General features: G+C 42.1%; 1 protein-coding gene across 1 annotated transcript; it reads right to left on the bottom strand.

Annotated features, from left to right (window-relative positions):
* Positions 1–4,307: 4,307 nt before the first annotated feature.
* LOC120999059 (general transcription factor II-I repeat domain-containing protein 2-like) lies at positions 4,308–6,102 on the bottom strand. The gene is given in 2 exon segments (XM_040429937.1): positions 4,308–4,755; positions 4,757–6,102. Coding segments are annotated over 2 exon segments (1,794 nt in total).
* Between the last annotated feature and the right edge of the window lie 20,635 nt (positions 6,103–26,737).

Raw genomic sequence — 26,737 nt, 5'->3', positions numbered from 1 at the left:
TCGCGAGTAGCAAGTCGCTGCGACCTTCTCCTTCCAGACCTGTCTGGATCAGTCACAGTCGTGACAGTACCCCCCTTTCTACGAGGGGCCCCTGGACCCTCAAGACCAGGCCTCTCCGGATGGGAGCTATGAAAAGCCTGAATGAGTCTGTCCGCTTTTATCTCTGATGCTGGAACCCACATTCTCTCTTCGGAACCATAACCTTTCCAGTGCACCAGGTACTGAAGAGAGCGGCGAACATATCGTGAATCAACAATCTTTTCTACATGAAACTCAAGACTGCCATCAACAACCACCGGTGGAGGCTGTAGTGGCAAAGGTTCAGGAGGTTCTACATATCTCTTAAGCAGAGATCTGTGGAAGACATTATGGATCCTTAGAGTCTGAGGTAGCTCCAGACGAAAAGCCACCGGGTTAATGATCTTAATTACCCTATAAGGACCAATAAATCTCGGACCTAATTTCCACGAGGGAACCTTCAACTTGATATTTCTGGTAGACAACCACACCAAGTCATTCACCCCAAGGTCCGGACCTTCAGAGCGCTTCCTATCAGCCGCACGTTTGTATCTACCACCAATTCTCTTCAAACTTTCTTGCACACTCTGCCACACTGAAGAAAGTGAAGACGCAAATCGTTCCTCCTCGGGAATCCCAGACGGCTCCCCCTCACTAAACGTACAAAACTGAGGATGGAAACCATACGCACCAAAAAATGGTGACTTATCGGTGGATTCTTGACGACGATTAATAATGGCAAACTCGGCTAACGGTAAATAAGATGACCATTCCTCCTGATTTTCGGAAACAAAGCATCTCAAATATGTCTCTAGGTTTTGATTGGTACGTTCAGTCTGACCGTTGGACTGTGGATGGAAAGATGAAGAAAACGACAGATGAACCCCTAAACGAGAACAAAAAGCTTTCCAAAATTTAGAAACGAATTGGGCACCACGATCCGAAACAATATCGGAAGGGACCCCGTGAAGCTTCACGATGTGGTCAATAAAAACCTGAGCCAGTGTGTTAGCATTAGGCAATGTGGAAAGAGCAATAAAGTGCACCATTTTACTGAATCTGTCAACAACTACAAGAATAACAGTCTTCCCTGCTGATACTGGTAGATCCGTAATGAAATCCATTGACAGGTGCATCCAAGGCCTGTTGGGGATGGCCAGAGGTAAAAGACGCCCTGCCGGACGAGTATGATCTACCTTAGAACGAGCACAGGTAGCACATGCAGACACAAAATTCAACACCTCCTGGCGCCATTTAGGCCACCAGAACCGACGAGACACTAACTCAGAGGTTGCCCTACTACCTGGGTGTCCTGCCAGTGTGGAGTTATGGTGTTCTTTTAGTATCTCCAGTCGTAAATTTTCTGGCACAAACAGTTTACCCGAGGGGCAGGAGGCCGGGGCGTCCCCCTGAGCTTCCAACACCCTCCCCTCCAAACCTGAGTGTAATGCAGAGACCACCACCCCCTTTTGCAAAATGGGCTCTGGTACCTCAACATCACCCCCTCCAGGAAAACTTCGAGACAATGCATCCGCCTTAGTATTTTTTGCCCCCGGGCGATAGGTTATTACAAAATTAAACCTAGTAAAAAATAACGACCACCGAGCCTGTCTAGGGGTGAGACGTTTAGCAGACTCCAGATATAATAAGTTTTTGTGATCAGTAATCACCGTGACGGGATGAACCGCCCCCTCCAAAAAATGACGCCACTCCTCAAAAGCCAACTTAATAGCCAAAAGTTCCCTGTTGCCAATATCATAGTTCCTTTCTGCAGTAGACAATTTCTTCGAAAAGAAAGCACACGGACGCCATTCACCAGGGGACGGGCCCTGAGATAGTACCGCTCCCACCTCCACCTCTGATGCGTCAACCTCTACAATAAAAGGAAGCGAGACATCTGGCTGTACGAGAATAGGGGCCGAGGTGAATCTCTCCTTCAGAGATGCAAAGGCAGTTTTGGCTGCCTGTGACCATTTGGAAAAATCGGATCCCTTACGGGTCATGTCCGTCAGTGGTTTGACCACCAAGGAATAGTTCTTTATAAACTTTCTATAAAAATTGGCAAACCCCAGGAAGCGTTGCAATGCCTTTATGTTCTCAGGCAGATCCCAGTCTATAATCGCCCGGACTTTCTCTGGATCCATGCGGAAACCTGAATCTGACAACACAATACCCCAGAAATGGCAGTTCTTTTACGGCGAACACACATTTTTCTAACTTAGCAAACAATTTGTTGGCCCTTAATATCTGCAGCACTTGTCTCACATGGATCTTATGTGTATCCAGATCCGGGGAATAGACCAGGATGTCATCAAGATATATCACAACAAATCTCCCGATAAGGTGACTAAAAATATCGTTGACAAAATGTTGGAATACCGCAGGCGCATTAGTAAGACCAAATGGCATGACCAGATTTTCATAATGCCCTTCCGGAGTATTAAAAGCCGTCTTCCACTCATCCCCCTCTTTGATGCGAACCAGGTTATAGGCTCCTCTGAGATCCATTTTGGAGAACCATTTAGCACCAGCAACCTGATTAAAGAGGTCGGGAATGAGAGGAAGAGGATAGGGATCTCGGATAGTTATCCGGTTTAATTCCCGGAAATCCAGGCAAGAACGTAGGCCCCCATCTTTCTTTTTAATGAAAAAGAACCCTGCAGCCACAGGTGAAGAAGAGGGTCTGATGTGTCCCTCAGCCAAACTCTCCGAAATATAATCTTTCATAGCCTTCCTCTCCGGGCCGGAAAGATTGTATAACCGGGTTTTAGGTAATTTTGCCCCAGGTAATAGATTAATCGGGCAATCATATGGACGATGAGGTGGTAACCCCTGACAACCCTTCTCAGAGAACACATCCATAAAATCTGACAGAAAGGCAGGTAAAGATGTTACAGAGAGTGTAGAGCACCTACTACTCAAGCAGTTGTCCTTACAATGTTCACTCCACTCCACAATCTCCCCGGCCTGCCAATCCACCACTGGATTGTGAGTCACCAGCCAGGGAAGCCCCAATACCATAGGAGCCGGAAGACCGTCCAGGACATAACAAGAGATATGCTCTTTATGGAGGTCCCCTACCTGCAGATGGATATTATGGATGATCTGAGTTAACTCTCTCTGAGTAAGAGGGGAGGAGTCGATGGCAAAAACAGGAATAGTTCTGCATACCGGTTCCGGAGTAAAACCCAGAGCCTGAGCAAACCGTGAATCCACCAAGTTGACCCCCGCCCCACTGTCCAAAAAGACGGAACAGATCTCAGTTTTATTCCCCGCCTCAACGGTAGCGGACAACAAAAACTGAGACATGCGTATGGAGGAAACAAAAACGCCCAGACTGTTCTCCTCCGCACAATCTGGGGACTCTAGTTTTTCCGGCGGCTCCTTTGTTTGTGGTCTCTTGGGTTCTGAGGGACAAACCTTTACAAAATGACCCCTCCCCCCACAACGAAAACAAACCTCTGACCTACGGCGGAACTTAGGAGGATTCACCCGTCTAGTGGCGCCCCCTATTTGCATTGGTTCGACTGGACCATAACAGACCGATCCCTGCCCTATAGAGGCCTCCGTAAAATTTAATAGTCTCTCCCTGAGTCGTCTGTCGATTCTTATGGACAGAGACATAGCAGCCTCAAAAGACCCAGGGACCTCGTATACCGCCAGCGCGTCTTTTAATTTTTCAGACAACCCCTGGCAGAACTGACTCCTAAGGGCCGAGTCGTTCCATAACGTATCAGTAGCCCACCTACGGAATTCGGAACAATATAGTTCAGCAGACCGGTTCTCTTGCCGAAGTCTACGTAGCTTAGACTCAGCCAGTGAGACCCTGTCCGGGTCATCATATACGAGACCCAGGGCTTCAAAAAACTCCTCCACTGATCGTAAGGCCGGAGAGTCTGATGGTAGGGAGAAAGCCCAAGCCTGCGGATCTCCTTGCAGGAGAGAAAATACAATGCCCACCCTTTGTTCCTCACCGCCGGAGGATCTAGGGCAGGGGTGTCAAACTCAAATACACAGTGGGCCAAAATGTAAAACTTGAACAAAGTCGCGGGCCAGCATTGAACAAATGAACCTTTTAACATGGACCCAAACAAGATTTGCGTTAACATTGAATATGGAACAAGCATATTCATTTATTAAATAAGATTTAAATAATAATAAATAATAGTAATTTTTAAAATAAAATAACAATAATAAAATCAATCAACCATTCAAGCCCATGTCTTGGAGTAGCAAGAAAAAGGGCATAAAGAAAACATTAATTATTGCTCAGTTTGCTGCACACTGATTTAATCTGATGTGCCCAAGCCAGATACCTGGCATCTCTTCTTGGATGATAGTTCATCAATGTCTGGGCTCAGGCTTTGATCTGAGGAAATCCTCAGTATCGAGCGAAGGTGTTCATCAGTCAGACGTCTCCTTTGAGATGTTTTGGTCATCTTCATCGAGGAGAAAAGTTGCTCACATAGATAAGTGCTGCCGAACATGGAGAGCATCTGAGCAGCTTGGGTGCGGAGCTGAGGCATTGTGTCAGGGATGAACTGTGGAAACTGTGCGGCGCCCACAGCATCATACTTTGACTTCAGCGTGTCATTACACTGGAGTTCAATTAGCTCCATTTGGAGGTTGGTTGGTGCGTTTTCCACATTAACTGCGAAAGGATTACTGAGCAGTTCAAACCTACATTTCTGGACATCAAAGTCGGCAAATCGCCGGCTAAACTCAGCGCCGAGTACACTGTGCGCATGGGAACAAGTTGGTAAAGAACTGCGTTTTCATGGTTTGGCAGCAGGGAAAATGGCCAAGGTTTCCTTGCAGCATCTGATTCTCCCACAGGCACAGTTTAGTTTTAAAAGCCCTCACTGCAGCGTACATGTCTGTGATGATGCGCCCGCGCCCCTGAAGCTGGAGGTTCAGCACATCGAGATGGCTCGAGATGTCACAAAGAAAGGCCAGCTCACATAGAAACTTTTTCTCCCGAAGCTCTGCTGTGTCCTTCCCTTTGCTTTCCAGAAACTGACATATTTCCTCATGCAGCTCAAAACATCTATTCAGTACTTTTCCTCGGCTTAACCATCTCACCTCTGTGTGATACGGCACGTCTGAATACGCCGAACCACACTCCTCCAGAAAATACTTAAACTGGCGGTGATTCAGACCTTTGGCTCTTATAAAGTTAACTACTTGTGTTACTGTGGTCATAACATGTTCCATCTTTAGGGCTTTGCCACACAGTGATTCCTGATGTATGATGCAGTGATAAACAGTTAGTTCACCTGCACAGTTCTCTTCCTGCATCTTCTCCCGGACCCTGCCCACCAGTCCACTTGTTTTACCGCACATCGCTGGCGCACCATCTGTCGTTAATCCCACGAGTTTATCCCACGACAGCTTTATTTCAGTTACGCATTTGGAAACCTCCTCAAAGATTTCCTTTCCTGTGGTTGTGCCATGCATTGATTTGAATCCCAATAGCTCCTCCGTAACACACATATTTGAGTCCACTCCACGGATGAAGACTGACAGCTGAGCAGTATCAGATGCGTCGGTGCTCTCATCCACAGCAAGGGAGAATGCAACGAAATCTTTTCCCTTTTCCAAAAGCTGGTCATACAGATTGGTGGCAAGATCACATGTGCGATCAGCTACTGTGTTTCTGCTCAGGCTCACGTTTGAAAAGGCTTGCTTTTTCTCTGGGCACACGATGTCACAAACTTTCAACATGCACTTTTTCACAAACTCTCCCTCATTAAAGGGCCGGGCTGATTTTGCGATCTCTACTGCTACAATATAACTAGCTTTTACAGCAGCCTCACTTTGTGATGTGGCTTTTTTGAACATATTCTGTTGTGAAACCAAACTTCTTTCCATCTCCTCCACTTTCTGGCTCTTTTGAGTCATGTCCAGGTCCTTGTACTTGTCATGGTGTTTTGTTTCATAGTGTCGTCGAATGTTGTACTCCTTAGTTATAGCCACGTTGACTCCACAAATCAGACAAACAGGTCTGTCTTTTACATATGTAAACAGATATTCTGTCTCCCACCTGTCCAGAAAGTTCCTGTTGTCTGCCTTTCTTTTTGCCATTTTTGGGAAGGGGTTCCACAGTGACAGTTGTAGCTTGAGACCGCTATGACTTCTGTCACACAGGAGAGGGCGTTTCTGGGACCTGTCCTTATTGACGCGCCAAAACATCAGCAAGGCATTATGGGATTTGTAGTATTAGCGATGAATGAATGCGCTGTATAATACCGGTGGGCTAGCTCTAGTAGTCATCTGGTATAGCCTCGCGGGCCAAATATAATTACACTGCGGGCCAAATTTGGCCCGCGGGCCAGAGTTTGACACCTATGATCTAGGGCGTAACCTGAAGAACAATTTGCAAGCTTCTCTGAAGGTTACAAATTGGTCTCTCCCTCCTGAGAACCTATCAGGTAAAGCCACTTTTGGCTCAGGAGTACCTTGGTTTCCCGTAGCAACGGTGGAACCCAAGGATTGCTGCTGCAGCACTGTTGCTTTTAATCCTGCCACTTCAAGGGATAACCCCTGTAATTGTTTCGCCAAAACCGAAACCGGATCCATAGTGGAAGAGACAAAATACAAAGCAAAATAGCAAGCAGAAAAAAAAAAAAAATAAGAAATGTCACTTTTTTTTTTTTTTTTTTAAAAGGCCAGATATACTGTCACGACTGCTATCCCAGCAGCAGTCGTGTCGCACCAGACGGAGGGGAAGGGGGACCCTTATCTATGGATGGGAATAGTATGGCCACCCCTGACTAACCCTAAGCTGGCACCTGTCTGCCCTGATACCCTAGACGGGGTGTGAACCCGTGCGGCGAGCTGGAAGCCTAAACCCTCAGTAGCCCTAACAAGCCTAGAGTGGGGAAAGGCCGATGGGAGCACTAGTCACCATCACTCATGTCTAGGAGAACAGCAGGGGAAGACTGCAACAAACAAACTATAGCAGAGATAGACTTATCCAGTCACGAGCAGAGAAGGCGATCCCAATCACGACAGTCCACGCCGGACAAGAGCTCCACAGCAACACCATCAAACGATCTCCTTCAAAGGTCAGAATAGAACTGGAAGTAAGGACTATATCTGGCAATGACTGCAAGTGAAACTGAAACTGATATAGTAGCTGGGAGTGGCAGACAGGACTCACCTGAGAAGGATGCCTACAAACTCCCAGTCAGGACAAAAAGGTTCACAAGGCAAAACCCAGATGACATACCCTGAACCACGGAGCAAACTCACAAGCTATCGCGAGTAGCAAGTCGCTGCGACCTTCTCCTCCCAGACCTGTCTGGATCAGTCACAGTCGTGACACTAGTGTTGAGCGTGAATATTCGAAAAGCAAATATTTATTGCGAATATCGGCACTTCAAGAATTCGCAACTATTTAGAATATAGTGCTATATATTCGTAATGAGGAATATTAGTTTTTTTTTCTTAGTTTTTTTTTAACACAGTACACATCAGGTGAGCATCCCTCCCTTCTTCTAGCTTGTGGGCCAATGAGAAGGCTTTGTCACAGCTTAGCAACATCCCTAGCGACCAATAGAAAAGTTGCCTGCCCCTTACTATACAAGTTGCACGTATTGCAAAAAAATATGTGCATCATTAATTGCCGAAAATTCGCAAATATATTGGAGCACTCTATCTGCATATAAAGCTATTCTAATGTTCTGCCGTGTCAACCATTTTCTCCAGTCCCAGGAAACTTATTTCCAGCTTGAAAAATGTAGGATAAGTGACCCACGCCGGTATTTTGCACGCATTACGCGAATAATACATTGACGATTTTCGCAATCGAGAATATAATTTTAAAATCTCGAATTCTCTAATTCACAAATATATGATGAATATTCTACAAAATATTTGCAAAATATTGCAAATTCGAATATTGCCCCTGTCGCTCAGCACTAGTGGTGACAGGTTCCCATTATTGTCACAAAGTATTACTTTAGATTGAATAGGACGCTTCAAAATTAGTATCAATGCAATATACAAACAATAAAAATATTGTTCATTTTTCCATGTACATTACATTTTCCTCTCTGGTAGCGCCGCCTGCTGTTCCTCCTTGTCGTCCACATTCTCCTGCATTCAGTGGTGGACTGATATGCTCAGTAGCTTCCCTGCTCCCTCCCTCCTCTCAGTGCTGGAGCAGTGATCTCATAGTCAAGTGATCCAGACAAATTTAATTCATTTATCCCTAAGTTCTAAATTCCTATAAGTAAATAGCTTTCTCTCTCTATGACTATGGAGAAAGAAATTGTGGGGGCGTTACATACCATACACTGTATTTTTCGCTTTATAAGACACACTTTTTCCCCCCCAAAAGTGGGGGGGAAATGGCTGTGCGTCTTATATAGCAAATACTAGTGAGCACTTCCATTATGGGAGTAGGGAGTGAAGCATTGCAAGCGCTTGTAATATTCACCCTCCCGGTCTTCATTCCTGGGGCACTATGACCTGACGCTGCACGCAGTCAGGTGACAGAAAAGCGCAGGCCGGGAAGACAGGGGAGCGCGACTTCTGCCGGAGGTGGAGAGGAGCCGCGGTGCAGGACAGGTAAGAGATGTTTTTGATTTTAATCTGATCTGAGGTTTGATGGGGGTCTCACTATGTGGGCTAATATAAGGTCTAATGGGGGGTCTCACTATGTGGGCTGATATGAGGTCTGATGGGGTTCTGACATGAAGGGCTGATGTGATGTCCTGATATGGGGACCTGATCTGGTGTCCTGATATTTATGGGGGCCTGATCTGATGTCCTGATATTTATGGGGGTCTGATCTGATGTCCTGATATTTATGGGAGTCTGATCTGAGGATCTGATATGAGGTCTGATGAAAAATATTTTTTCTTATTTTCCTCCTCGAAAAATACGGTAAATCTCTGGTGCTATATGTGAGATGAGTGTTGAGTGAATTCATCCAGACAAAGTGAAATTCTATTCAGTGTGAATCCGAATTTCCTTGTGCTACATGGTAGCAAATCAATTTTTCCTAAATGGCGGTACAAAACCCCCCCAAAAAAACATACTTCATCCATTGGAGCGCAAAAAGCTGGCCACTGCCATCTTGATTGAAGATCTTGTACGAAATTCCATGTGCGACGATGTATGATGTCACCACGCCGGCTGATGTGATGATGTCAGCTCAGGCTGAGCGAGATTTAGTGCTAGATTGTCAATCAAGATGGCAATGGCCAGCTCTTCATGCTCAAACAGATGAGGAAAGTATAATTTTTTCTTTCCTCAAATGGATGAGGGTACGATTTTAATTTTTTTTTTGTTTTACACTGTAATATTGCTATCAGATGCCGCTATCAGATATGAACATGGCATCTGAGGGGCACAATGACGGGGGCAGCACAATCGCCACTCCCTGTCATTGCACCCATTACTTACAAAGAAATGTGCTTTGTGACAAAGTAATTCGTCACAAAGCAAATTTTTTTGTAAAACTCGGCGAAGCAGCGGAATCAAATTTTTCAATACTTCGCTCCTCACTATTTGAGAGGTTATTGTTTATACAGGGGAGGAAGGAGTAAATAAGGGCTAATTGCAATGTAATTTAGAAGATCCAGGTGCTTTATGAGCTGCTACCTGCCCACAGAAAGGGAATAACGTCTCCAGATAAGCAGATAGCTAAGTAAAACAAGTTTTAAATTGATAGGATACCCCTTTAAAGAGATTGTCCATTTTCTCTATGGGTGTGACAGAGACAAGGTCTGTGACCTCGCTCTATAATACAGAGTATACAGCTACCTGCAATGAATCTGGTTCTCGTGGGTCAAACTTCCATAAGTGGGCACTAAAGATGAGCGAATTTTGCAAAAGTTCGATTCGGCTGATTCGCTGAATTTTACAAAAACATTTGCTTCGTGACAAATTACTTCATGGCGAGCAAATGGAGGAGGTAAGAATGAATATTTTAGTTTTTTATACTATTTCAGGTTAAATCAATTCGCTTACACAAAGCATGAGGAAATTCGGCTTCGATGCGAATCGAATTTATCATGAAATTCGAATCGATTTTCACTTTGTGGGATTCGATTCGCTCATCTCTAGTGGACAGTGTAGGAAAATGACTGGAATTTTCTCTCAGACATTCACCAGGGTGGCTACCATATGGAAGGGTTGTCTGAGGTGAGACAACCCCATTAATAAACATCATGCTGCAATTACTGGCGAGGCCTATATATGGTGACAATGTAAAGAATGAATGCCCAATTAACCTACAGTCATGCATTATGGAATGTGCTGTTCCACAAGCTGATACTGAATAATGTTCCTCTTCTCAAGTTTTTGTATTTATATTAAACTAATGTTGTCTTTGTTATACAACACCAGATGTAAGCTCAGGATTGATTTTTCTATTTTTGCCATAATGGCATCACAATATTTTAATGTAATTTTCATAATTGCAGCTTTCTTGTACAAGGACTCATAGCAAATTTATACAATATAGCAAACATGCTTCAAAGCAAAGTGAAATTGGCAATGTACGGTTTTGTACTCGAGAAACAGAAAGGTAAAATGTTTGAAGGTCATAAATAAATTTATGGATTATTGTTGAATTTTAAATAATTCATGATAGAATATATTGTTTTTTGTTATCTTTGGAATATTGGGCTCATACAGTATATCTATAGCCAAAAGGTGGCACAAATGCATCAGAAAATAGGAAGCTCGCAATGTATATTTTATACATGTTTTCCCTTACATGCTAACAGCACCAACAGCTATTTCTGTTTCTATCAATGGTTACAAGATTAGATGTTGCAGTGGACCCAAGGGCAAAGAAACCATAGAGGCAGACAAGGCAGCTGTAATGGGGCCCTTAAAGGAAAGGGGCTTAAATTCAATTTCTCAATTTTTCTTATGCATCTGTACAAGGATTCCTCTCATTAATAAACTCCACAGTAAACTAGGAAAGGAGAAATCCAAAAGTTCCTTTTGTAATACAAGAGAATACTTTAGACAGCTGGAAACTTACAATATAACCACTGGGTGGCAACACAGAAACACATATATGATCTCATGATACAATATCTCAAAATCCTGTTGCTTTGAAAAGTTGGTTATCTAGTGACACACATATCAGGCATATAAAATCAAGATTTAAAGGGGTTATCCAAGATTAAAAAATGTCCTCCATATGCACCGGGCCCCTCACATTGAATCTACTTACCTGGCTCCTGGCTACCTGTGCTGCTCCTGGTCCCCGCACTGCCACAGCTGCTTCTCCCAGTGCGCGGATGAAAATATCTGGTGTCGGGGGGGAGCAGCCAATGGCAGGCGGTGACGGGGATGAGCCTAGTTAGCATCGCGGGTGACGCTAGGGGGGCTCGTCCCTATCACTGCCTGCCATGGCTGCCCACTCCTGCCCCCCGCCACCGGATGTTTTCATCCACGCATTGGGAGAAGCAGCAGCGATGGTACGGGGTCCAGGAGCGGCGCAGGAGCACAGTCATATAGGGGACATTTTTTTGTCTTGGATAACCCCTTTAAAGGTGAGGAAGGATACAGCTGTGTAACCTCTGGAATGTAAACAAGAATGTTTCCAATTACTCACAGCAAACAGATCTCCCAAAAGTTATTAGAAAGTTTCAAAACTTTACATACAATACAGGCATACATATATACAAAGTCTATTGCTGTGTTTAACTTTCAATTGGCATTTAACAATGTACTTTTCCTTTTCCTGGTGTTTCAATGGGAATATTTTATTGAACATATTTGTTGCATATAGCAAAGCAAGTGGACCATCACGAACCAAAGTAACAATGTGTGATTGTTTATCATGCCAGTGAAAGGAGAAAGGAAAAGAGGAACAGAGATGCAGAAAATATCCAGACAGTTTATTAAATTCAGCCTTCTCCACAGGCCTGGTGCCTGAGGAATCCACCGAACAAGCTTATCTTTCCATCTGATGAACTAAAAGAACTGTAGGCGCCCCATGATATATTGTAGTAATACTAGATTAATGCAGATCAGAATCGCTAATGTTCAAAGTGTAAACTTGTGGCCCATTCTGCACAGGAAAAAAGAAAGACATGCAGCAGCATTCTTGCATAAAAATCTAGTTTTTAATTTACTTTGACAAGTATTCAATTATGTTGGTGAGGGTTGCCAGATGCTTTATTTTCCTATTCATTCCCTATGGAAACCTTGTCTGAAATGAGCAAGATCTTTCACTACACTACATATCATAATTGTATGCTCCCACTATAAAAATCAAAGGGAAATGAGCACAGTTATGCTGCAGATACATTTTAAGAATTTTTACCTTGCTTCTGTTAGATCCACTGAAGATTTTGTTGCATCTTCAGGAAATGGTTTGAAGAAGATCAAAGCTAATGCTATGAAATGAATAAAGAACAAATGGGAATGTCAGGTTTTCTAGTATTTACTACTTGTAAATGTATTCAGTGAGAGTACTCATCTAGTATATTAATAGTGGAAGCTAACCAAATAATAGAAAGAATTGTTTCAAACATTAGATGGCAGGCAGTCCATATGGGAAATGGCAGAACTTGGAAAAAGAAAAACTACTATTCAAGGATGGGATTCCAGTGAGTTGGAGCATTGTGAATCAAGCAGTGCACTGACAGACAGTTCTGTTACTGCAAATCCAATTAGGAACTCTATGTTACATAAGAATGGAGAGGAAGGCAAAAAAAAACACTGTGAGGTAGAAGCCAATTTTCCTCATTTTATGCGAAAACATCCCATCTCTAGTAGCTATAACCTGTAATATTATTACACTCCAGAAATACATCCAGGCCCCTCTTGAATTCCTTTATTGTACTCACCATCACCACCTCCTCAGGCAAAGAGTTCCATAGTCTCACTGCTCTTACCGTAAAGAATCCTCTTCTATGTTTGTATACAAACCTTCTTTAGTGATGGCTAACCTCCGGCACTCCAGCTGTGGTGAAACTATGACTCCCAGGATACTCCATTCATTTCTATGGAGCTCTGAGAAGAGCCAAGCAAATGTACATCTTCTGATTAGTAGTTTAACCACAGCTAGAGTGCTGGAAGTTAGCCATTACAGCTCTAGACGCAGAGGATGTCCCCTTGCCACAGTCCTGGGAATAAATAGATGATGGGAGCGATCTCTGTACTGACCCCTGATATATTTATACATAGTTATTAGATCTCCCCTTAATCATCCTTTTTCTAAACTGAATAACCTAATTTTGATAATCTTTCTGGGCACTGTAGTCCACCCATTCCAGTTCTTACTTTAGTTGCCCTTCTCTGTACCCTCTCCAGCTCTGCTATGTCTGCCTTGTTCATGGGAGCCCAGAACTGTACACAGTACTCCATGTGTGGTCTGACTAGTGATTTGTAAAGTGGCAGGACTATGTTCTCATCATGGCATCTATGCCCCTTTTGATGCAACCCATTGTTATTTTCCTTGGCAGCAGGTGCCTTTCTGCAGTTTAGTTTGCTGTCCACTAAAATTCCTAAGTCTTTTTCCATGTTAGTGTTACCAAATGTTTTACCATTTAGTATGGACGGGTAAAGGCGGGTTCGTATTCGCGTTATAAATTCTGGTATAGGGTTCCGTTATAACAGAGTTATAATGGAATATAACAAAATTTTAGGATGGAATGCAAAATGGAAGCTTTTAAGAAGCATTGCTCCATCCTAATACATGCTTATGGGCATACCGGGATATGGGGATGTACGCCATCTGCGTCCGGTGATTTGCCTATTTTAATCTTTTTAAGAAGCTGCTGCACTTCTTCCTGGGTCAGACAGGCCACTTTTAATGGGAAATTTACTTTTAAATTCTGCATTTCATCTAGCAGTTTATTTTCCTCAGTAAACACAGTGGAGAAAAAAAAATATTTTATAGCTTTGCTTTCTCCTCATCGTTCTCTGCAATTCCCCCCTCATTATCCTGTAAAGTTCAATATAATTGAAGAACATTTTTTTTTCCTTATAGTTTCATTGATGATTGATGTACTTTAGCAACCGATTTGCTATGTGGCTACTCTCGCCCAGGCCGATCAGCTCTAATACGGCATGGCAACCCATGCTTCACTTTACATATACTGTATGCTAGGAGGGAGTGGGAGTGATGTTCTGCCCTGCCTGTGTTGGGGATGGGAGGCTGTTCATGGAGGAGGATGTAGAGGAGGCAGATAAGTGGTATTGCCTCACTATGCCGTGAAAAACATTGATCACATGGGATATGAAAGACATGTACTGTCCCTGTCCATAACAACTGCTTCAGGTGCCCATGGTGTGTGCACCTTGCTGCACAGCAACAATTGCAAGGAATGGCTCACGTTCTCTGCCAAGTCACAGTACAAGGCAGGGATGGCTTTTTTTGGAGAAATAATCGCAGCTAAGTATCTTCCAGTGAAGTTGAGCACATGCCATCAGCTCCTTAAAGGCAGCAGAATCCAACATCAGCAACCAGGTGGGAGTTAATCTTGTGCAGCAGATGATTCCTGGATACATAGACTAGTTTCCTAGCCACACATTCCTTTATCTATGGCTGATGATGGAGCTACATAGGAGGAAGATTACTTTGAATGGGAGAAGCAGTAACCGATGATAACAAGGACATTGTACTGTATGTGGATGTAGCCTGGCTGCTTCAAAGGAGATTGAGAGAAGGGGGGCACTCCAGTTGTGCTAGTTGGCAGCCACTTTTATTTTCCCACAGTGATGCCAAATCGTGTGCTGCAATAGAATCGTTGTGCATACTTATTTTGATCCTGCAGATCTTGCAATACTTTTGTCTTCCATAACTGTGGATGCAAACTGCCAAATGGGAGATACTCACACATTCCACACAGAGTTAGCAGAAGCCAAAGTCACTTAAGTTTGATGTTTTCATTCTGTGCCTACAGCATCACCCATTCCCAAGCTGACCATAATAGAAGCAGTTCTGGCCCTGTTAGTTTTCATGGGGTTCTGGCCATATGTTGCCTTTACTTTTTATTGCTGTTCCTGCCGCGGCCTCTACGCTGCTCCACTGATGTTACCTCCTCCTCAGCACCGTGATCCAGCTCTCAAGTTCTGTCCAACACACAATCATCGTCATCCTCAGCCTCCATGCCACTTTTATCAGTCTGTCTATATCATGTGCTCCTTGGCTCCCTCTCGATTCCCTGCTATGTGTTTGCAATTTTCGCTACCACTGTCCCTGCCATCAACACAGTAACTACAGTGGATATAAAAAGTCTACACACCCCTGTTAAAATGTCAGGTTTCTGTGATGTAAAAAAAAAAGAGACAAAGATAAATCATTTCAGAACGTTTTCCACCTTTAATGTGACCTATAAACTCTACAACTCAATTGAAAAACAAAATGAAATCTTTTAGGTAGAGGGAAGAAAAAATATAAAAATAAAATAATATGGTTGCATAAGTGTGCACACCCTTAAACTAATACTTTGTTGAAGCACCTTTTGATTTTAATACAGCACTCAGTCTTTTTGGGTATGAGTCTATCAGCATGGCACATTTTGACTTGGCAAGATTTGACTACTCTTCTTTGCAAAAACACTCCAAATCTGTCAGATTGTGAGGGCATCTCCTGTGCACAGCCCTCTTCAGATCACCCCACAGATTTTCAATCGGATTCAGGTCTGGGCTCTGGCTGGGCCATTCCAAAACTTAAATCTTCTTCTGGTGAAGCCATTCCTTTGTTGATTTGGATGTATGCTTTGGGTCGTTGTCACGCTGAAAGATGAAGTTCCTCTTCATGTTCAGCTTTCTAGCAGAAGCCTGAAGGTTTTGTGCCAATATTGACTGGTATTTGGAACTGTTCATAATTCCCTCTAGCTTAACTAAGGCCCCAGTTCCAGCTGAAGAAAAACAGCCCCAAAGCATGATGCTTCCACCACCATGCTTCACTGTGGGTATGGTGTTCTTTTGGTGATGTGCAGTGTTGTTTTTGCGTCAAACATATCTGTTGGAATTATGGCCAAAAAGTTCAACCTTGGTTTGATCCGACTAAAACATCTTTTCCCACATGCTTTTGGGAGACTTCAGATGTGTTTTTGCAAAATGCAGCCTGGCTTGGATGTTTTTCTTCATAAGAAAAGGCTTTCATCTTGCCACTCTACCCCATAGCCCAGACATATGAAGAACACGGGAGATTGTTGTCACATGTACCACACAGCCAGTACTTGCCAGATATTCCTGCAGCTCCTTTAATATTGCTGTAGGCCTCTTGGTAGCCTCCCAGACCAGTTTTCTTCTCATCTTTTCATAAATTTTAGTGGGACGTCCAATTCTTGCTAATGTCACTGGTGTGCCATATTTTCTCCACTGTGTTCCATGGTATATCTAATGCCTTGGAAATTCTTTTGTAGCCTTCTCCTGACTGATACCTTTTAACAATGAGATCCCACTGATGCTTTGGAAGCTCTCTGTGGACCATGGCTTTTGCTGTGGGATGCGACTAAGAAAATTTCAGGAAAGACCAACTAGAGCAGCTGAACTTTATTTGGGGTTAATCAGAGTCACTTTAAATGATGGCAGGTATATGCTGACTCCTATTTAACCTGATTCTGAATGTAATTGCTTAACCTGTTAGGGACATATGACGTACCGGTACGGCATGATGTCCTGGTACTTAAGGACACATGTAGTTCCGATCACCGCTGCGCGACGGGCAGTGATTGGAACTGGGTGCCTGCTCAAATCATTTAGCAGGCACCCTGGGACAATGCTCGGGGGACCTGCGGTTTGCAGCGTTTACGGGAGTTGCGGCGGGTGGTCGGAGGTGCCATCGGGTCCCCGTGCGGCTGTAATGGAGATCCGATTCCTTAGGCATCAGCGCTGCCTTCCGGTGACGAGCCTGTGAGATCCAGCCCCCTGAATCTCACAGGCAGGAAGCTGTATGAGTAATACACACTGGATTACTCATACAGCCAATGCATTCCAATACAGAAGTATTGGAATGCATTGTAAAGGGGATCAGACCCACAAAAGTTGAAGTCCCAAAGTGGGACAAAAAATAAAGTGAAAAAAAAGTTGAAAAAATAAAGTTTTCCATAAATTTTTTTAAAGTTTCCAGTAAAAAATAAATAAAACGTCATTTCGCCCAAATAAAGTAAAAAAAATTGGTTAAAAATAGGGGGGAAAATAGTAGACATATTAGGTATCGCCGAGTCCGTATCGACCAGCTCTATAAACATATCACATGACCTAACCCCTCAGATGAACACCGTAAAAAATAAAAAATAAAAACTGTGCTAAATAAACAATTTTTTGTGACCTTACATCACAAAAAGTACAACAGCAAGCGATCAAAAAGGCGTATGCCCACCAAAATAGTACCAATCTAACCGTCACCTCATGCCGCAAAAAATGAGCCCCTACCTAAGACTAACACTCAAAAAATATAAAAACTATGGCTCAGAATATGGAGACACTAAAACATTATTTTTTTTGTTTTAAAAAAGCTGTTATTGTGTAAAACTTACATAAATAAAAAAAAGTATACATATTAGGTATAGCCGCATCCGTAATAAGCTGCTCTATAAAAATATCACATGACCTAACCCCTCAGATGAACACCGTAAAAAGTAAAAATAAAAACGGTGTAAAAATTGCCATTTTTTGTCACCCTTACATCACAAAAAGTGTAATAGCAAGCGATCAAAAAGTCATACGCAGCCCAAAATAGTGCCAATCAAACCGTCATCTCATCCCGCAAAAATAATACCCTACCCAAGATAATACCCCAAAAACTGAAAAAAAATATGGCTCTCAGACTATGGAAACACTAAAACATTATTTTTTATGTTTCAAAAATGAAATCATTGTGTAAAACTTACATAAATAAAAAAAATCTACATATTAGGTATCTCCGCGTCCATAATATGAAAGGAAGTAAAGGGATGGCACTCAGAACATTTGTGTTGTATGGGTGAATAAATAATTATATTTATTAAGGGGTGGCTGAATATGCCTAATATAGTAAAAATGGTAAGATAGTCAAAAGGTTGTATCAATATTGTAAAAAATTGTAAAAATACATACATATAATACCAGTGTAAAAAAAAGTACATTATAATAACAGCATATCAATTGTATAAAAATCCTGTTGAAGGAGAAGAATAAAAGTCCTATAAGTCTGTATGAAAATGGATCTGTTAAGAAAATTCAGTCTTAGGTAAAAAGAGTTGATAAAGTATCTTCATATACAATGGCTTGGTCAACCATAACATAAATGTCACTTGTCCTTATAGATCATAAATATCATAAAATATCAGATTGTGCAAGAATCCTATTGAGGAAGGGGGAATAGGAAGAAATATCTAGAAAACCTGTAGGGGGAAAGTCCAGTTTCAAACTCCGGTATCCGGCAGTATATTGCAGTATAGTCTCCTGAAAAATCAAGCTTCCTATAAGAAGTAATGCAGAATAGGTATCTCCTTGCTATTGGGAATCAATCGCATCCGATTTGGTACATGGAGTTATTGATGTGCTATGTAGTCATCAATTACTGCTATTAAAGCAGGTACATTACCCTCCTGGTGGCCGTCAATGGATCGGGGAGCGGCTCCTGCCTGCAGGTCGGCGTCCACGTGTGCTATTCGCGCCCGCTGTATGATCCGGCCGTTGGTTGCTGTTGCTCTCGTCACTTCCGGTGACGTCACATACCTGTGAGAGATCACCCGCTCAATTCAATTCAATTTTGGCTTGCCACGTGGAGATAGGTGGCGGGAAGAGACGTTACAGCTTACAGGAGGGAAAATAGGCTTCGGAGCTTCTCTTTGGTTGTAGGATCCTGGTGCTAGCTAGTTAATAGACTGACTCAATGCCCCATACGCGTTTCGGAGCTTGCTGCTCCTTCATCAGTGGGAATGAGTAGCCCATTTCTTTTTGGAAATTTATATGGATCTAATTGGATCCAATTAGTAGTTGTAGGAGTGGTCAGGAGATTTTTTTTCTTCTTTTTTTTTCCCTTTTTTTTCTTTTTTTGGGCGTTGAATAAATTGTGTTCTGGACTTCCATGGACAAGATTAGGATGGAGAACATATCTCAATAGATATATATATATTTAGTTTAAAATCAGTGCATTTATGACAATGGAATAGGAATAATATGAAAGCATAATATAAATATAATAAAGGCAAGGTATAAATGGAATAAAACTATATTATATCAGGTGGGAGTGATATAGATAAATATATATAATATATCAATTGATAATGGTGTAAGATGGAAAAATAGATAAATATAAATATATGGATAAATATATATAATACATCAATATATGGTATAACAATCTATTATGTTCTCCTCACTATAATTGTTAATTATATATATGTGAGTGATATGTTGCGTCATAGTTATTTCCCAGATATATTGTAGATGGAGGTAGATTGGAATAATTGATAGGGAATATGGGGAAGGGCCCACCCAATAAAGAGGGGTCGGAATGCTGGTAAACAGCATGACTACGATCCCAATTCCTAAAGGGGGGCACCTCGCCAAAGTCAACGTGGTGATGTGTTACAATTCTGGCTTTTTATAAGAAGCCAAAGATTTCCATCTCTGCATTGAGACCTCTCGGAATCATTGTATTAAATTCAAATATTTTCCTGGATTCAGACCTAGACATGGCGGCTATATGGTTGCCGCCTCTCCATTGACGTGGGACTCTCTCTATGGCTGCGTAAGTGAGTGTTGATGGATCGCAGTTATGATATTCCTTATAATGTTTAGAGACTGAGTGCAGTTCATAACCCTTTTTGATGTTCGATATATGTTCGGATATTCTCGTTTTGAGTAATCTCTTTGTGCGTCCCACGTACTGTTTGAGACATGGGCATTGTAGGATATATATTACATTGTTGGAGTGGCAGGAAAGGTGTTTGCGGATTTCATGTTTGTATGGACTGTTGGTTGAATTGACTGTCGTTGTCTTTTTCGGAAAGTTAGTGACTTTGCAATTGTTGCATTTACCGCACCTGAAGAAACCCTGTAGTGTTAACCAACTTTGGTTAGGTGTAATCTTATTAATTTTAATTGTTGGTGCTAGGCGTAAGCCGAGAATGGGGGCTCTAGTGTAGGGGATCTGTGGTTTATCTGGTAATAATTGGCCTATAATTTTGTCGCTTAAAATATGGTGCCAGTGTTTGTGAATACTCGTCTCTAATTTTTTGTAATGTGCATTATACGGTAAAATGATGCGGGGAGTTTCTTCCTTTTTGGTCATTCTTATGATATTTGCGTTGCTATTGTCAAAGAACTTCGTCCTGTCCATTGTTCTTACTTTCTCTAAAGATCTATCAATCACTGTCATCGGATAGTCTTTTGCTAAGAATTGTTTCTTTAAATTTTCCGCTTCTATCTTGAACTGACTGTCAAGTCAGTCCATAATAACATGCTCTATAAAAATATCACATGACCTAACCCCTCAGGTGAACACCGTAAAAAATTTAAATAAAAACGGTGTAAAAAAAGCTATTTTTTGTCACCTTAAAATCTCAAAAAGTGTAATAGCAAGCGATCAAAAAGTCATACGCACCCCAAAATAGTGCCAATCAAACCGTCATCTCATCCCGCAAAAATCATACCCTACCCAAGATAATCGCCCCAAAACTGAAAAAACTATGACTCTCAGACTATGGAGACAATAAAACATTATTTTTTATGTTTCAAAAATGAAATCATTGTGTAAAACTTACATAAATAAAAAAAGTATACATATTAGGTATCGCCGCATCCGTGACAACCTGCTCTATAAAAATACCACATGATCTAACCTGTCAGATAAATGTTGTAAATAACAACAAAAAAAAACGTGCCAAAACAGCTATTTCTTGTTACCTTGCCTCACAAAAAGTGTAATATTGAGCAACCAAAAATATATGTACCCTAAACTAGTATCAACAAAACTGTCACCCCATCGCGTAGTTTCTAAAATGGGGTCACTTTTTTGGAGTTTCTACTCTAGGGGTGCATCAGGGGGGCTTCAAATGGGACATGGTGTCAAAAAACCAGTCCAGCAAAATCTGCCTTCCAAAAACCGTATGGCATTCCTTTCCTTCTGTGCCCTGCCGTGTGCCAGTACAGCAGTTTACGACCACATATGGGGTGTTTCTGTAAACTACAGAATCAGGGCCATAAATATAGAGTTTTGTTTGGCTGTTAACTCTTGCTTTGTAACTGGAAAAAAATTATTAAAATTGAAAATCTGCCAAAAAAGTGACATTTTGAAATTGTATCTCTATTTTCCATTAATTCTTGTGGAACACCTAAAGGGTTAACAAAGTTTGTAAAATCAGTTTTGAATACCTTGAGGGGTGTAGTTTCTAGAATAGGGTCATTTTTGGGTGGTTTCTATTATGTAAGCCTCACAAAGTGACTTCCATCCTGAACTGGTCCTTAAAAAGTGGGTTTTTGAAAATTTCTTAAAAATTTCAAGATTTGCTTCTAAACTTCTAAGCCTTGTAACATCCCCAAAAAATAAAATGTCATTCCCAAAAGGATCCAAACATGAAGTAGACATATGTGTAATGTAAAGTAATAACTATTTTTGTAGTTATTACTATGTATTATAGAAGTAGAGAAATTGAAACCTAAAAATTTGCACATTTTTCCAAATTTTTGGTAAATTTGGTATTTTTTTATAAATAAAAATAATTTTTTTTTACTCCATTTTACCAGTGACATGAAGTACAATATGTGACGAAAAAACAATCTCAGAATGGCCTGGATTAGTCAAAGCGTTTTAAAGTTATCACCACATAAAGTGACACTGGTCAGATTTGCAAAAAATGGCCTGGTCCTTAAGGTGAAATATGGCCGTGTCCTTAAGGGGTTAATTCTGAACACAGCTACATCCCCAGTTATAAGAGGGTGTGCACACTTATGCAACCACATTATTCTAGTTTTCTTTTTTACATCACAGAAACCTGACATTTTAACAGGGGTGTGTAGACTTTTTATATCCACTGTATATGCGCCACCATTACCATCACCACCAACACGGCTATGTATGAAGTCTCCTGCCTCTGACTAAACCTGCTGATCATGGCAGTCTAAACTCTGACTCAGGGCCGGTACAAGGCAGGGGCCGAAGGAGCGGGTGCCCTGGGCGCTACCATTTGCGGACAGGAGGGGGGCGCAGGTGAAGTGCCAGCCACGGCCCCCCCTACATCATGCTGTGCCCCCCCAACTAAAATGACCCCCCCCCCCAAGTGAGCAGCCGCCGCCGGGCACAGGGAGATGAGCGCTTCCATTGCGCTCATCTCCATTGTAAACTGTCTGTGCCAGCGGAGGTGCAGGGGAGGGAGAGGCGTGTCCCTTCCCTTTCCTCTGATAGGCTGCAGGCAGGCACCGAAGTGGAGGAGAGGCCCCGCCCCCTAATTACTCCTGTTTACCTTTCTAAAGCTAAAGGACCTTTGATGATGTCATCACAGGTCCTGTAAGGGAACTGCACAGTGTAAAGTGTAGTTCCCAGGTTAGAACAGTGCATCTGCCAGGACCTGTGATGACATCATCTTCAACATCACAGGTCCTGCAGAATCTAGCAAAGGAACTGCACCAAAAATGGTGTAGTTCCTAGGTTTCAAAGGTACATCTGCCAGGACCTGTGATGACATCATCACAGGTCCTTCAACCCCTAACAGCAAGTATTAAAAGTTCACAAGCAGCTCTGTATTGATCCATACAGACTGGAATGGAGAGGTAAGAGGAGGTCCTCCACTTTTCATCATTTACCCCCCCCCCCCCCTCCATGCCCTGTTTTTACTCATTGCTCACTCATGTATACTACTTCAGACAGTTACCACTACCTCATGTACCTCACAGTGACTATAATGCATAACTGACCACATATTTCTATAAACACTGCATCTACAGTATTATACCTTCTATGTGTCACATCAATACACTGCTCTGTATATATATATATATATATATATATATATACACACACATACATGCACACACACTGCATATATTACACAGTATTATACATGCAATATGTACAGATATATAGTATATACCGCAGTGCACTGATATGTGAGGTATGAGGTATAATAGATGCTGTGTGTACAGATATCAGTACACTGCTGTATATACTATATACTATATATGTGAGGTACGAGGTATAATAGATGCAGTGTGTACAGATATATAGTATATACAGCAGTGTACTGATATGTGAGGTACGAGGTGTCAATACACTGCTGTATTTACTATATACCTGTACACACTGCATCTATTATACCTCGTACCTCACATATTACACTACTGTATATACTGTATACACTGCATATATTATACCCCGTACCTCACATATCAGTACACTGCTGTATATACTATATACCTGTACACACTGCATCTATTATACCCTGTACCTCACATATCAGAACACTAGGGAATATACTATATACCTGTACACACTGCATCTATTATACCGCGTACCTCACATAACTGTACACTGCTGTATATAATATACATCTGCATCTATTATACCTCTTTTGTGTGCCAGGGCTGTTTTGTAATCCCATTCCGGCCCTGATGGCATAAATTATAAAACGCAGCAGCAAGAATAGTTCATGGAACAAAGGGAGGGGCTATAAAAGGGGAATGGGGGCCCAATTTAGATTCCTGCTATGGGGCCCAGTGATTTTTATGTACGCCCCTGGCTGCAGGCACTAGGCCGGCAGCCTATCAGAGGCCGGCGCAATGACGTCATCGTGCCGCCTGAGCCTTACATTACAGCGTGGGACACAGGAAGAGGCTGCATCGCATCGCTGACACTTAGGTAAGTATAAGTGTTTTTTTTTTGTTTTTTTTTACAATAGTGTTACTGGCACATTGGGGGGGCTTATTACAAAACTGGCACATGATGATGGGGGGGACTTTATACTGGCACATGATGATGGGGGGGAACTTTATAGTGTCTGTGACTTTCAAAGTCCCACAGTCCTTTGTTCTATTGCTTTAAGTATATTCTTGTTTTGAAACAACATTGATTCTTTCTTAAAAACGGGGGGGGGGGGGGGGGGGCGCAGTTTGCCATCTTCGCCCTGGGCACCAAATGGCCTTGTCCCAGCCCTGCTCTGACTGTTTTCGGACAAGTCATCAACAGGGAGACTATCTTCAGCAGCACATGACGTTTTGTTGCCTTGTCTTATGAAAATAGGTGTCCCATTAGTAGGGGGGAGTGCAGAAATAAAGGATGCAACTGAAAGGCTTCCCTAAGGTTAAAAGGAGAAGGAGCAGGAGGAATGCTGTAGCCCCTGTTGTGACCCCTGGCTCCAAAGCACAGTGTCAGACTCAGAAGAGACATCCATATTATCCTGCTGTAATTGAGAGGAGGGGTGAGAAATCCCGTCCACAATCTCATCATCTTGGTCCTTAATAATAATAATGTGGAGCCAATCGGAAGCCTGAGAGAACTATGGCCTACTGCTACTGGCCTGATGGCTGGTGTTGCCAATGCTGCTATTATCCACAATCTCACTCTCGGATGATGAGGCCTGACTCTTTTTTTTCCACTCTTCCATTTTTCAGACATTTTAATATGAGACCTTTAAATAAAAAGTCATAGGTTTGGTACGCAGATTATTAAATGATAACAGCAAAATTTAAAGTGTTATTTCTTTATTTTAAAGACAGAGGCACAATTAAATATTCTACAAACACTGGAATTTACAATATACAAATATAATAAAGCAGTTTTTGCAGTAAAATATCTTTGAACTATATGGTCCTTTGCAGTAAGGTGTTCACTACCACAAGTATTAACTGCAATTTTTGCAGTAAAATGTCTTTGAACTACATGCTTCTTTGGCAGTAAAAATAAAATGTGCTCAATAACATGGGTAGGTAAATGGTGTTATTGCAGTATTGTTTTTGCTGTAACTATCTATTATTTTACAGTAATATGCAATGTATTCAGTAACATGGGTATAATGCACTGATATGCCCAATTGAAAACAGTAAATCCAATGTGTAATTGCTAAGCATTTGGAGCAGAATGTATGCTATTGGGGTGCTGAAAATAAGCCTATGAACTGTAGAAACATTAGTGGCTTGTGTCTGTAATAGCTTTCTGTCAGACACTGCCACAAAACCCTTCCGAGTCACAAGCTGAAGACAGAATAGTGATTATTTTGTCTCAACATAAGGACCTACCTGCCTACTGACCCCTGATCAAGCTGACAGGCAAGCCCTCTATCCCCTTCCTTCCAGTGTCATGTGATCCTCCCTCTTCTTCCTCACTCAATGATCAGGGATCAGACGTGCTCTTACTTTTCTTCCCGCTCCAAACGCTGACAGGAATAAGCCGGTTGTAGAGACAGAATCGGAGCAGGGAGCGCGCCAGTGGCTGGGGCAGACTGGCCATGTGCTGCTCTTATTAGGAAAAGCAGCGCATGTGCAGTTAGAATAAAGCCATGGACGAGCTTTCTTTAAAGCTCCTCCATGTCGCATGCAGCCATGGACGAACTGGCTGCACGCAGAGCGGGGCTGAGAGGGTGGGGCTCTTATAAAAACATTACCATTCGGATTTGTTTAATAAAGTATATTAGGAAACTATTTTTTACCCTACCTCCCACTATATAGTGGAAAGTACTTACAGTTGCAAGAAAAAGTATGTGAACCCTTTGGAATTATATGGATTTCTGCACAAATTGGTCATAAAATGTGATCTGATCTTCATCTAAGTCACAACAATAGACAATCACAGTCTGCTTAAACTAATAACACACAAAGAATTAAATGTTACCATGTTTTTATTGAACACACCATGTAAACATTCACAGTGCAGGTAGAAAAGTATGTGAACCCCTAGACTAATGACATCTCCAAAAGCAAATTGGAGTGAGGTGTCAACCAACGGGAGTTCAATCAATGAGATGAGATTGGAGGTGTTGGTTACAGCTGCCCTGACCTATAAAAAACACACACCAGTTCTGGGTTTGCTTTTCACAAGAAGCATTGCCTGATGTGAATGATGCCTCGCACAAAAAAGCTCTCAGAAGACCTACGATTAAGAATTGTTGACTTGCTGGAAAAGGTTATAAAAGTATCTCCAAAAGCCTTGCTGTATATCAGTCCACGCAAAGACAAATTGTCTATAAATGGAGAAAGTTCAGCACTGCTGCTACTCTCCCTAGGAGTGGCCGTCCTGTAAAGATGACTGCAAGAGCACAGCGCAGACTGCTCAATGAGGTGAAGAAGAATCCTAGAGTGTCAGCTAAAAACGTACAAAAGTCTCTGGCATATGCTAACTAGAGATGTCGCGAACATAAATGTTTGCGACCGGGCGAACCGCCATAGACTTCAATAGACAGGCGAATTTTAAAACCCACAGGGACTCTTTCTGGCCACAATAATGATGGAAAATTTGTTTCAAGGGGACTAACACCTGGACTGTGGCATGCCGGAGGGGGATCCATGGCAAAACTCCCATGGAAAATTACGTAGTTGACACAGAGTGTGGTAAGTTGAATTCGCAATGCGATTAATATAACCTGGATTAATCGCATTGCGATTACAACTTAGATCTGAGTTCCTAATGGTTGTATTGCTAGAATTGACGAATATAACGCATATAGCACTATATTCTCAATCTTCGTTATATTCTAGCAATACAACCATTAGTAACCCAGCTCTAAGTTGAATTCGCAATGCGATTAATATAACCTGTATTAATCGCATTGCGATTACAACTTAGATCTGAGTTCCTAATGGTTGTATT

This window comes from Bufo bufo, chromosome 4 (genome assembly GCF_905171765.1).
Source record: "Bufo bufo chromosome 4, aBufBuf1.1, whole genome shotgun sequence".
Classification (NCBI taxonomy): Eukaryota; Metazoa; Chordata; class Amphibia; order Anura; family Bufonidae; genus Bufo; species Bufo bufo.
Note: the sequence above shows the minus strand (reverse complement) of the source record. Positions and strands in the feature narration are given on the sequence as shown.